Source organism: Heliangelus exortis, chromosome Z, assembly GCF_036169615.1.
Source record: "Heliangelus exortis chromosome Z, bHelExo1.hap1, whole genome shotgun sequence".
NCBI classification, from domain to species: Eukaryota; Metazoa; Chordata; class Aves; order Apodiformes; family Trochilidae; genus Heliangelus; species Heliangelus exortis.
The window spans coordinates 39,538,751-39,551,870 of record NC_092454.1 but is presented as its reverse complement, the minus strand read 5'-3'; the positions used below and the strand labels follow the sequence as shown (position 1 = coordinate 39,551,870).

The following is a 13,120-nucleotide window of genomic DNA, read 5'->3' as shown; positions in this document are numbered from 1 at the left end:
GAGGAATTCTTGTTCTTTTATGTAGCATTTGATGTAGTAAAAGATGATGTTTGTTTACACACCTTGCTGTTCTTATAAAATGAGTGTCAGAAGTTATTTTCTGGTATTATTCAGGTAGTTCCACAATAATTTTTCTCTTGTTATCGAAGGTAACTGTAGTGCTAAGGCTTGGACAACAGGCCTAGGCCAGAGTTGACCTATAAATGAATCCTGTCTTTTTTATTAATAACCTTTGTATCGGTGGGTATTGTGTTGGGTTATAACAATAGTCATGCTGACGCCAGCAACTAACAATCTCAAAATGTCATTTGTACTGACTTGATGTCTGCTTAGGAAACCCTACCACCCACATCCTGAACTCTGGCCAAGTCTTGGTCCTGGTTGGTCAGGGGAGTAAACCAGATAGTTCCACATAGCAAAATATGCAAGTCATCCCGATTTGCTGATTTTTAAAGCACATAAGCCTGGACCATCTTCCAGAGACTTCGGATGCCTCACCTACAGGTGGATGCACAGTGCAGGATTTTCCCACTTGCAGGAAGGGTTCTCCAAATCCTCGCTGCAACCGGGGGCTCTGGATGATCAGATGTGGATGATGGTAATGTATGGAAGTGGTGATGTACCTTTCCTAATCACTATCTTTTCTCCTATGTAGTAATGACTTGGTGCAATACTCTGTATATTTTCTATCTGTCTGCTTGAGGTATTTTGTTCTGCATTTTTCTTATTTGGTTGTATTATTTAGCTATCTCCAGTAAAACACATCTGCTCTTTTCACTCTGGTGTCCAAGTTTCATCACTGTCCTCAACTGGCAAAACAGTAACACGCAGCTGGCAAATGGAAATGTTCATCTCTTGTTTCTAAGGTAATGACAAATCAATGAATTAGGGTAGTCTTAATAATTTTCTCTGATATTAGCAATCTCATATACTGAACCTTTAAAACAATTGTCAGCAATGTTCAAATAATGATGTTTACAGGACACTACTACCAGATCATTCACACAGTTTCAAAAGGGGCCTGAGGCAGGAGGTTAGTAATTTTAACAACTTTTTGATGTTTTCACCTTTAATCTTGTCCCACATGTTAATTTGTTTATACCACACCACTTTGGTAATCAGTATTTTTGTGGCTGGTGTAAAACAACAGCAAGGCAGTTCCAGCTGCTAAATAGCTGCAGGGTGAGGCTCCATGCCTTCAGTCTGGAAAGAGCTGATATCTTGTTGGAAGCAGATGCATACACCTCTGGAAATGGGTCACCAAGTGGTTTCTATGAAGAACAGGTGGAGTGCACTACTGATTACTCTTTTATCACTGTCTGGTGTTTGGGGTTTTGGGAAAGAGAATTGAGCTGTATGAAATTCAATTGCCTGAAGTATAGGCAAAGTCAAACAGAAAAGGGATCTTGAGATATGTGTATTTTCAAACATTGGATTCTAGTACAAAGTTGTTGGTTTTTGTTTGTTTGTTTGCTGTTGATTTTTTCTTTTTTTTTTTTTTTTTTTTTTTAATTGACAATAATTATTACATTCTACCAAAGGCAAAACTCGCCCTCTGAATGCCATTTGATTAAGTCAAAGGGTCAGTTACACAAATTTGGAGTTATTCATTACTTTCTTCTAAGCAGGCATCAACCTGTGCTTTTTCCTCCTGGGCAGCTTGCAGGGCCAGAGTATTCAGATACCACTGCACACAGATAGCCCATGTCTGTGACCTAATTCTTCAATTTTTGCTCCCTTTGGTGAGTTCCATCTGTTTAGACATGAAGAAATAGACCAAAAGATTACTTTAATAGCCCAGGGGGTTGATTGTACCTTCTGTATGTATTTTAGTTTTGACTTGACATGCACTACCTCATCAGATTTATGTATATGTTTAATAGTCATTAAGTTTTCATCAAAGCAAAAATCCAGTGCAGGATGAAGAGAAATGGAATACTTAGGCACAAAACATACACATCCTTTCAAGCTCCTTTGACATTTGATGCTTTATACCAATTCACACCTCAGAGAAAGAAATAGGTTCCAAGTTGCTGATCATTAATATTGCTTAGCTGTAATCCCTTTTCCCTCTTATTGGAACTCTGTAGTCACAAACACAAACAAACCAACAAAAAAACCCCAAACAATATGTGAACTTGTAAGTGCACATGCTTTGGAGAAGTTTCTCCCAGTAGACTCCATAGTGTCTACAGGATTTCCTTTTGCAAGTATTAAACAACTGTTTTCATTTATCAGTGACTGTGTTAAAGGGATTGTACACAAAGGATGTCTGAGTCTCTGAATAGTTTAGTATAGACATTCTGGGTTTGGACAGAACTGTTGGTTGGGTGTCCTTCAGGGTCTTCCAAAGGACAAACGATTCAGACACTACAGTCCATTAGGTAACATGGGAAAAAAATGACATGTATGTACTTTATGAAGGGTACTCTTGGTACTTAAAGTAAGAAAGCTCATGTTTTTCTCCAAATAAGACTAATCTGAAATACCTGCTTTTTATGGAGTTGCATTCTAAACAGACGATGCTCTCTACATGGAGATGCAGACACTACATGTAGATGTACAAAACATTTGTGCTCACAGGGCATGCAGAATGGTCTCTTGCATTTTGTAGAGGAATGCTGAAGAAGAATTACCTTGCTGAGATTAAGCAGCCTAATTTTAAACTTTGGAAAATAGGTAACGAGGCACGGGCTCTCTAAGTTAAGCCAGAGACTCTGCATATTTAAGAGAAAACAGCACTTTTCTATTTCTCTGTTATTTTCATAAAGGAATTATGTAACTAAGGAATAATACTCTCCTCCTTGTCAAGGTTCTAGGATTACACAAAAATAAATAACCTACCCCACCCTGAAACCTTGCAAAAATTCTTCAGAGGTAGAAAACAATTTTAAGAACTGAAGTTCCGAATTCTGATTTTGCCAATCTGTCAGGTTTGCTACAGTTATTCCTAGAAGAAAGGTTACCACCAATAACTTCCATAAACTTTTAGAGTGACAGATGTGTAGTTTTTAAATACACCACCCCACCAAAGCAATGACCATCACTGGATTGATGGTCACTGCTGCTTGGGGTTATCACTCTGCTGCTAGGGAAATCAAGGCAGCCGTAACAGTTTCTGTAGTTACCTTAAAATGATTGCCTATACTGAAAAAACTGACTTGCTTTTATAAAGCAGTGCCTGCTGAATATGTTCCTTTGCCTTTTCCGCTTTAATTTCAAGATTCCCCTCTTCATTGTAGAGCTGGTAGAAGATAAAGGCATATGCTATGTTATAGAGTGGTGGTCACCTCAGGAAGGTATAGAAATGCCGGAATTGTAAGTCCTGTACAGATCAAAAGCAGGGTGACAGCTTTGATAGTCTTGAAAGCAAAATATTTTATTCACCAAAACCCCTATAGTTTACAGCAGTATTTACCAAATAAATTATATAATTTCTCTTTTACAAGAAATAAACTAAAATCAAAAATATTTCAAAGCCAATACATGTAAACAGCTTAAGGCCTTGTTATAAATAACATTTTTTAATCCTTTTCACCATAAGTGAAAGTATCTGTATAGGCTGATTTTCAAATAGTATGTTGCTGAGGTTTGTCCTAACCCTTGTATAGCAAAATTCCAATTTCCACTGATATGGAACTAAGTGATTAGAATTGAAGGGTCAAAACATTAATTTTATTCACCACTGTGCTTATTTTTAAATCATTAAAGCAGATAACAGATTTTGCTTGTGCATAGTTACAGAATGCATGCAAATGAAACCACGAGAGATATAATACGAAAATACCACTTTCAAATCCAAAAAAGGTGATTTGCAATATAGAAAGCAGCCCAAATACACAGTTCTTCACAGTTCAGCAAGCGACAGCAGATGATAGCAAAGTGTGGAGGGTTTCACATTTTTGCTAAGTCCATCAATCCTTTCTATGGTTCAGAGATCCTTACTGTAAGTTCAGTTGATTATTACTCTTCTTGTAGGCTCAACAAATTCCTCCTTCTTAAATCAGAAGTGCAGAAAATGCTCTTCAGTGGCCATGGTCACTTCTCTTACTCTTCATGTATTCTTTCTTACTGGAAATACAGAAATTACATGTAAAGTCAAGACTGGTGTTTATTTGCTTCCTTACAGAATTATGAACAGGTAACATCTTTCTTCCTCTAAAAGGGCTGCAGCAGTTTGGCAGTGATTCCTTTCTTACCTTGCACACTAATCAAAAGCACCATGTCTCTCTTCTTCACCACAGCTAAGCCCTATGGTTTTACAGACACTGCAGTACACTTGAATTACATGAAATAGAACCACTTGATGCTGCAAAATGCTGAACACTGGGCATCAGAGAAGACAGTCCAAACTCAGAGCACTCAGCAACTTGCAACAGCTTTTATTACCTTGCAGACTTGATCGGGGACTTTGTTAAAGTATAAGGGGAAAGACTGCAGCCTTTGTACACCACATAAAAATGTCCTGTTAGCTTCTGAGTGGTCCACTTTCCCCACTGAAAAATCAATTTGATCCAAAAACTTTCAGGCATAACTAATGTTCTAGTCAGTATCACAGCCATCATTCTATTTCACAAAAAGAAACCACCTCAATGTTTTCTACGGTGTCTTTTAGAGAAGCAGCAGTTATGTAATACAAGCAGTTGATCACTTTTAGTATCTCTATGGAGTCAGTAATCTCTATGGATTAATACAAAAAACCCTCTGCTGAACATCTAAGTACTACAACTCATACTAAGGATAAATTGACAGCTCAACAAAATATTGCTGTCAATTGAATGAATTGCAGCTAATGTATTCAGCACAGAGTAGGACAATAAACCAAAACAGAAACATCCATAGTACTCTAAAACCTTATTTAGAAGTCTAATAAAGGCTTAAGTTCCCATGTATTAAACAGATTTTTAAGGTCACCTTTAAATTGTACTTTTTGATAGAAGATTTAAGTAACCTATAGATACTTCAGCAACAATCTGATTTTGACTAAGAACCAGAATAAAAAACCTCCAAAGGCATTTTTAAAGCTTATCTGAGAAACATGTAACCAGTAAAATTAAATCAGTATTTTAGTTACGGCTTTTAGCTCTAGACCTTGAACCTTGAAAAATGATTCAGTACTGTTCTATGCTAACCTTTAAATCTTTAACTGTACTCTGCTTCACTGTTATGGGAGGTCATAATCCCTGATGTTACTGAGCAGAGTGATGATTTCTCAGACAGAGGCTGTTCTCTCTCTCCAGGTCGCTGTCGTCTGTCAATAAAAGTCTACCTACCCATATTAGCACTTCAGTGTGCTACTGGGGTGAAGTAGTATGCACTTAGAGGATGCAGAATAAAATTAAAGGAAGTGATGCTTTAAAAGAGGAAATGGCGAGTCACAGTAAATGAAGCCTGCAGAAACACAGCAACATACCAAATCTGTGGTATGCAGCACAATGTGACTGTACACTTTTTAGCTTGTTTTCACATGTGTCCTGTCTGGAAACTGCTTATTTTTCAGCCACTTGTTATTACTCCACAACAGCACCCTGAAGAAAACTTAGAATGTATTAGAATTGAATCCAGTGTTATAAAAGACAAAGAAACAAAATATTTCTGTATGAAAAACAAGCACCTCATCCAGGAGCCATGGTGGAAGTACAATCCACCAGCCCAAGCTGTATGTGATTAGGATACTTAATTCAACATAGCTGCATTCAAGCCAGCTGGGAATTTTCTTCTCTGAGAAGAGTTTACACTAGCTGAGAGGGCTTAGGGTGCTAAACTGAAAATAGCTGAAGGGGAAATATATTTGCAAGAGAAAGTAAAGGCAAAGATGAGGAGTTAGACAGTAAGCTGGCAGCTGGAAATTTTTAAATATGAGCGAAAAAATGCTCAATGTGACAACTATGGGAGAGAGAACAGAGTAAATGAGGAAAAGCACAGTAGAGCTAAGAAGAGGCAGACAGCTGACAATTTCTAAACAGCCACTGAACAGACCAATATTTGTAAACCTGCTTAGCTGTCCATCTACAGCAGCTTTGAAATACAAATTAATTTCCAGCAATGTTTCAAGGCTTCATATTCCTATAATAAAAATGGCATTTGGACATAAACCACAAAATAAGTGTAAGTAATTATAAATGTAGTATCATCATCTATGCAATTAATCTGACACAAGTCATAGCTATGCTAACCAGGCTCTAAATATGTTGGGCTTCTTCATAGTATCATGGAATGGTTTAGACTGGAAGGGACCATACAGGGACCATCGAGTTCCAACCCCCCTCATGGGCAGGGATGCCTCCCACAAGACCAGGTTGCTCAAAGACCCATCCATCTTGGCCTTGAACACTTCCAGAGATGAGGAATCCACAAGCTGCCTGGGCAGCCTGTATGGTGTTCACCACTCTCACTGCAAAGATTTCTTCCTAATAGCTAATCTAAATTTATCCTCTCTCAGCATAAAGCAGTTCTGTCTTGTCCTATCACTAGGTGCACTTACAAGAAGTTCCTCCACAGCTTTCCTACAGGCTCCCTTCAAGTGCTGGAAGACTTCTGTGGAGTCTTCTCCAGGCTGAACAACTCCAACTCTCTCAGCCTGTTTTCATAGGCTCCAGTCCTCTGATTGTCTCTGTGGCTCTCCTCTGGACTTGCTCCGAGAGCTCCATGTCCTTCCTGTGCTGGGGGGTCCAGAACTGGACACAATAACACAATACTCCAGGTGGAATCACACAGGAGCAGGGGAGAATCACCTCCCTGGACTTGCTGGCCACACTTCTTTTAATGCAGGTCAGCATATTGTTGGCTTTCTTGGCTGCTCATTAGCACAGTTTCTTTCCTTTTCCTTTTTTTTACTGAAGGTCTTACCAATCCTTTGCAATCATATCTTCACTGGGAGTAATGTCTAAATTGTATACAAGCTTTGTGAGCCCTCCCTTGAAAAATGAGGCATTGCTGTGTTTCCATGTAAAAGTTTCTGTTCTACATTAGAATCTTCCATTATAGTTAAATATAGAGAAGTATTTTTCAAGTAAAATAGTTCATTAATGAAATCCTATAGGCAGAGCATTTATATATTTTAATACTGTATTTACCACCAGATGACTTATGATGCACATCATTAAAAAGGACCAAACTTCAAAGCTTGTTGCTGCGCTATTTACATGCATGTTCTTAGAATCATAGAATCATAGAATTGGCTGGGTTGGAAGGGACCTCAGAGATCATCAAGTCCAACCCTTGATCCACTACCCCTGCAGTTACCAGACCATGGCACTGAGAGCCACATCCAGTCTCTTTTTAAATATCTCCAGGGACAGAGAATCCACTACTTCCCGGGGCAGCCCATTCCAATGCTTGATCACCCTCTCAGTAATGAAATTCTTTCTAATGTCCAACCTAAACCTCCCTCAGCACAACTTGAGACCGTGCCCTCTTGTCTTGCTGAGGGTTGCCTGGGAAAAGAGACCAACCTCCCCCTGGCTCCCACCTCCTTTCAGGGAGTTGTAGAGTGATGAGGTCTCCTCTGAGCCTCCTCTTCTCCAGGCTGAACAGCCCCAGCTCCCTCAGCCTCTCTTCATAGGATCTGTGCTGGAGTCCCTTCACCAGCCTGGTTGCCCTCCTTTGGACCTGCTCCAGGACCTCGATATCCTTCCTAAACTGAGGGGCCCAGAACTGGACACAGGACTCGAGGTGTGGCCTCACCAGGGCTGAGTACAGGGGCAGAATCCCTTCCTTGGACCTGCTGGCCACACTGTTCCTGATACAGGCCAGGATGCCATTGGCCTTCTTGGCCACCTGGGCACACTGCTGGCTCATGTTCAGCTTCCTGTCAATCCAGACTCCCAGGTCCCTTTCTGCCTGGCTGCTCTCAGCCACTCTGTGCCCAGCCTGGAGCTCCCCATGGGGTTGTTGTGGCCAAAGTGCAGGACCCGGCACTTGGCCGTGTTGAACCTCATCCCATTGGAATCATCCCAACTCTCCAGTCTGTCCAGGTCCCTCTGCAGAGCCCTCCTGCCTTCCAGCTGATCGACACTTCCCCCCAGCTTAGTGTCATCTGCAAACTTGCTGATGATGGACTTAATCCCCTCATCTAAATGAAACTCTCAATAAAGATATTAAACAGAACTGGGCCCAACACTGATCCCTGGGGGACACCACTGGTGAGCGGCCGCCAACTGGATGCAGCACTGTTCAGCACCACTCTCTGGGGGCCTCCAGCAGTTCCTAACCCAGCGCAGAGTGCTCCTGTCTGAGCCTGGGGCTGACAGTTTTTCCAGGAGAATGCTGTGGGAGATGGTGTCAAAGGCCTTGCTGAAGTCCAGGCAGACTCCATCCACAGCCTTCCCCTCATCCACCAGGCGGGTCACCTGATCATAAAAGGAGATCAGGTTGGTCAGACAGGACCTGCCCCTCTGTCCTGGTTTGGGCCAGGATAAAGGTGATTTTCTGTCTTGTACTTTTGCTTTCAGCTAAGTCTCCTGTAAGTAGTTGCACTTGCTGAAATTAACAGCAAGTTTCTCAGACAGTGTGTGTTTCTAGGACTGATAACACTTGATGTTCATAGTTACTGCTAGAGACTGGTGTGCAGAGCCAAGGACACTGCTCAGCTCTGAGGAAAACATAAAGAGGTCCCAGCTGCAGCCCTCCTTTGGGGAGGAACGGACAAGATGGATGCCAGAATTGACCAAACAGAGTATTCCATCCCATATACGTCACCCTCAGTATAAATTTGAGGGATCATGAGGGCCAAGCCAGATATCCTGCCTCCAGCTTCAAGCTGCCTGCCTTTCCTGCTTCCCTTCCTTCACCCGGCATCCTGGAAGGATCCCGTCCGTTCGTCTGCCTGTGCTCCTGATCCGTGCCAGCCCTTATCTGTGTGTTCCTGCCTCCAGTTCCCAACTGCTGCCGACTCCAGGAGTCCAGCCTGGACTTTCCCAGAGCTGCCCTGCAGACTCGGTGGTGACATAAGAGCTATTGGGGGAGAAGGGGGGAGGAATGTGGTATCCATTTTCTTGTATATTTGTATATATTTAGTAATTTTTCCTATTTATCATTACTGTTTCATTAAAGTTGTGTAGTTTAGCTTCCAACCCATAAGTCTCTCTCCCTTATTCTCTCTCCTTTCTTATCAGGGAGAAGAGGGGGATTAATAGAGAGCGTCTGTTACTCAGTTTAATTGCTGGGCCAGTGTTAAACCGTGACACCTTCCTAAACCTGTGCTGTCTGGGTCTGATCCCTTGCCCATCCTGCAGGTGCTGTGTTCTTGTTCTACTGTAAGTAAAAAGGAAATCAAGCCTATTTGAAGTCAATCAAATAAAGTAATCTTAATCCTTACTACTCTGGTTGTACTAATACTGTAGTTTTTCCAAATAACATGTTAACTACTTTTTTAAAGTCATTTCAGGGGTAGGCTGAGAAAACACAGTGGAGTAATTCATAATTGCATATATGCTCTTTCAGGGATAGGAAACTCCATCAAAGAATTTGGGATTCACTGCAGGACAGAAGGAACACAGTGACTTAAGTTACTACCTTCTAAGAGAAATTAACACTCTACTTCAGGTACCAGTCCTTAGTAACACTGGACTAAGGTCTACAGGATCGGCTATACTTCCTGATGTCTCTCCTAAGAAAGTTTTGCAGCACTTGGCCTGTATGTCCTACTAACCAAAGTCTGCATTCATGAATGCAAAGTTCTGCATTCATCTTTGTTGATATTTTAACACTTTTCTGCTTATATATCAGCTGATGCTGCATGAATCTACACAAGTAAACAGGGCTTCAGTTGAAATTTAAAATAAATTGGAAAACCTGCTGAGTGCAACCATGGCTAGTCATACTTTATTCATAAAAGCTTAAGTTATTATTTGGGTTAAAAGATTGAAGAGTAACCAAACTGATGTAGCTTTAAAATAAACTTGAATTTGAGGACATTCCTAACTGCTGCTTAGAGTGTCAAGTGTGCAAAATCCTGTTTTGGTGGAACTGGTCTTGGTTCAGAACTGAGAAGCTCCAGGCCAAGACAAGCCTTTCAATTACCAACTCAATGTCCCCACACCTGTGTCCTGGAACAAAACATATTTACTGTTACCAGGTAAATTCTCAGTTTTGACATCAGCTGCTCAGTGTGAGCCTGCAGGGTGTTCCTTTCATGTAACACCCCAAAACAAACCATTGCTCTTACCTGTAAGAGTTTTTTTGTTTGTTTGTTTGTTTTTTTGGTTTGGTTTGGTTTCATGATTTGTGCTCCACCCACCTTACTTGACTGTCTGGATTTTTGAACACTATTCAGCCAAATGCCATTTCAAAAACTGTTTATTACTAAGACAATATCATTTTATTACAGTATTTTTTCATTCATGGGATCAAAAATTCATAATTCTTAATTCACTAGAGAACTAGAATTTGTCCAAGAAGTTTAGCATTTCAAAGCAGAAAGCAAAGACATCAAAGAATAAGTGGAGTAAGGTATTTTTCATTGCAATATCTAGCGGGTAAGACTACACCAGCTTGTCTTGCACTAAAAACACAGACAATGATTATTAACTATGGGATTAAAGGCAAATCTGGGAATACCATTTAAAGCTACATTTTCTCCTCATGCTTTAAGAAGGTCAAAACGTGTCTTGTAACCTTTTCAACTGAGGCTTAAATCAGCTAATGCAAACATCATTGATTTATTAGAGACACAGATTAAAAATTACTGACCTGTTCCCAGTGTTCTTAAAACCATAAATCTTTCCCTTCTAGCCTGAGCTTAGTCATCCTCCTATAAACCTAAAACTACTTTTTGCCTCAGCATACATGAATCAAACTAACACACATCACTGATGCTCCAGTTCTTCCTCCCAGGCTATCTGTTGGTATACATGCACTTGTGGTGACTGGACGTAGTATTCTTACCACTGTAAATGGATAAGGAGCATTGCCCACTAACTCTACTAGGTGTGTTCATGCACTCTATATATATGCAGGTAGCACAGCTCTGAATTCTGCCCTACAGGTTTGTTAGTTTAAAGCACAATTCACTTACTAATCCAATTTGCTAGCAAGGTTAGGCTGCCTGTGATTGCTTATTTTTATATTTCCCATAACATTTCAGGATTTTTGAGTCCCTCTTTATAGATGATTCATGTCAACGGCCACTAGCACAATTCACAAGTCCTACAGGAATATTTTTATTTAACAGACTACTTGAGTACACAGTTAACTAAGTCAACTCTACACCTAATTGGCCACTGGTACTTCGTATTATCTTGTTTCAGTGGAGGCATGATAGAAAACAACTCCTCCATGTGTGCTGAACTATTTAATTACTAGTGATAAAGTAGGTATGATATGTACTCAAGAGCTGCTGCTTAAAAAGAAGGGGGAAAAAAAAATCACTGGGTCAGCCGACAGAGAAATAGCATGGGGATCAGGCGTGTGACAAACATTTCATCTCAAAATAAAATCAGACACAAACATGTTTCCTCTCAACACATGGAGAAGTTTTTCAGGATGAACAATCAAGCACTGCAACAATCTTTGCACCGATGAGTCTCCATTCTTGGAGGTTTTCAAGATACGATGGGGACAGGGTGGCTAGATCATCTCATTCAGGCTCCCTTTCCCAACCCAATGACTTGACCAGATGATCTTTTGAGGTTCTTCTTCCAACCTGGGCTCTTTTATATTCTATGATACTTTGTACCACAGAGACAAAAATCAGGAAAGTCTAGCGATGGGAGAAGAAGAATTCAGTGAGCTTTTACCTAAAAAGGGAACAACTGTGTCTGTGTGAATTATTTATACAACTTTCCTTTTTAACACTTCCTCTTGTAAAATTCTTGCCAAAAAAGTCACATACATTTATTTATTAAAATAGAGGGAAAATATTACTAGAGTACTATCAGAATTGTTTAAGTTGTGCTTTACGGAAAAAAAACTTCAGGGAAAACCAAGCTTAACATACCTCTCTCTCCTATACTTATACTGAGATTTTAATTTTCAAAACAGTCTAAAAGAGATGCAGAAAACTTCATTCAATTTGATCTGGATTAGGTGTCTACTGCCTCACATCTGTGGAATGTGAGCTGTAGAGACCAATGGCATTTTTATAATATAGGTGATTTGAAGATAAGCAAGACATAGACTTTGAGCCTATCTTTCAGCAGGCAGGTAAAGTGCTCACTAGGAACCAAAACAGCAAGGAAAAAAGGTATTTTTAATTATAGTCCAGCTACCACAGCTGGATGACCCTTTGGAGCAGGAAGAGGAGCCATGTAAACACAGAACTCTCCACTCTAAAAAAAAAAAGTAATTTCCACATTGTGGAATACTTAACGTGAAGAATTTTTTTTTCCCCTCCTGTGGAAAATATGGAAAAGCCCCTACCATTAGAGAAAACTGGAAAGGCATTTTAGCATACTTCATTATTAACACAATAGTTAATAACCATAAAGATTCCTGAAGGATTTGCTTTGGCAAGGTTCTTAAGTTTATCTGTCTCATACAGGAATAAGTTAGTGAACTCTGAATCTTGTAGTTAAGCATGTATCTTAATCACTAAGACCAAGTCAAAGAAATTACAGGAGAAAGAAGCCCATCAAAACCAGCCTTGTAACTTACTAAATAGACATCCAACACTGAAGCATTATCATTCTCCATTTCCAGCGTGCTCTGCTCTGAAGTCAAATAGATGGCACTGTCTTCTAAAGTGAATGTTGAACTTGAAGGCAACACTTTGCTGCAAAGAGAAGGCAGACCAAAAATACCAGTTACAGAGAACTTAGTCATAGCTGAAAATTTTAAAATCCACTTCTGTCTCAAAAAAGCTTCAAATACTTGAAAAGGTGGAATGTAAATAGACAAATATAGATGTAAAGACAACGGCAAGATAACTGGCAGCTCACATTTGACTAATGTACAGAAACCACAGTTTCTACTTCTTGTATTAACTACTATTTTTTCAGGAAGTAATTCTTTTCCTGAACTCTTGATATTTACTTCAAAAATGAAATTATGTTAACAGAATGTGTGATAATTTCATTAATTTCAAAAGAAGATACTTCCCCATCACATGCAGTATAAATTTTGGCAGCACTTGTTAATTCAGAACAGGAAAAAAGGTTTGGTAATTAGGCACAGTAGCATT

At 39.9% G+C, this 13,120-nt stretch overlaps 1 protein-coding gene across 17 annotated transcripts in view; it reads right to left on the bottom strand.

Annotated features, from left to right (window-relative positions):
• Positions 1-3,353: 3,353 nt before the first annotated feature.
• Positions 3,354-13,120, bottom strand: part of PIP5K1B (phosphatidylinositol-4-phosphate 5-kinase type 1 beta) — an 88,548-nt gene continuing 78,781 nt past the window's right edge. For 11 of the 17 annotated variants that reach the window (XM_071731995.1, XM_071731991.1, XM_071731996.1 and 8 more), the window contains 2 exons: positions 12,595-12,712; positions 10,221-11,701 (listed from right to left, as the gene is read on the bottom strand). In XM_071731995.1, the coding sequence (XP_071588096.1) occupies positions 11,579-11,701; positions 12,595-12,712 (241 nt within the window). In that variant the 3' untranslated portion in view covers positions 10,221-11,578. Of the gene's footprint in view, positions 4,072-10,220; positions 11,739-12,594; positions 12,713-13,120 lie in introns of those variants that run through there. The other 6 variants (XM_071732001.1, XM_071732002.1, XM_071732004.1 and 3 more) reach the window with 2 other exon arrangements.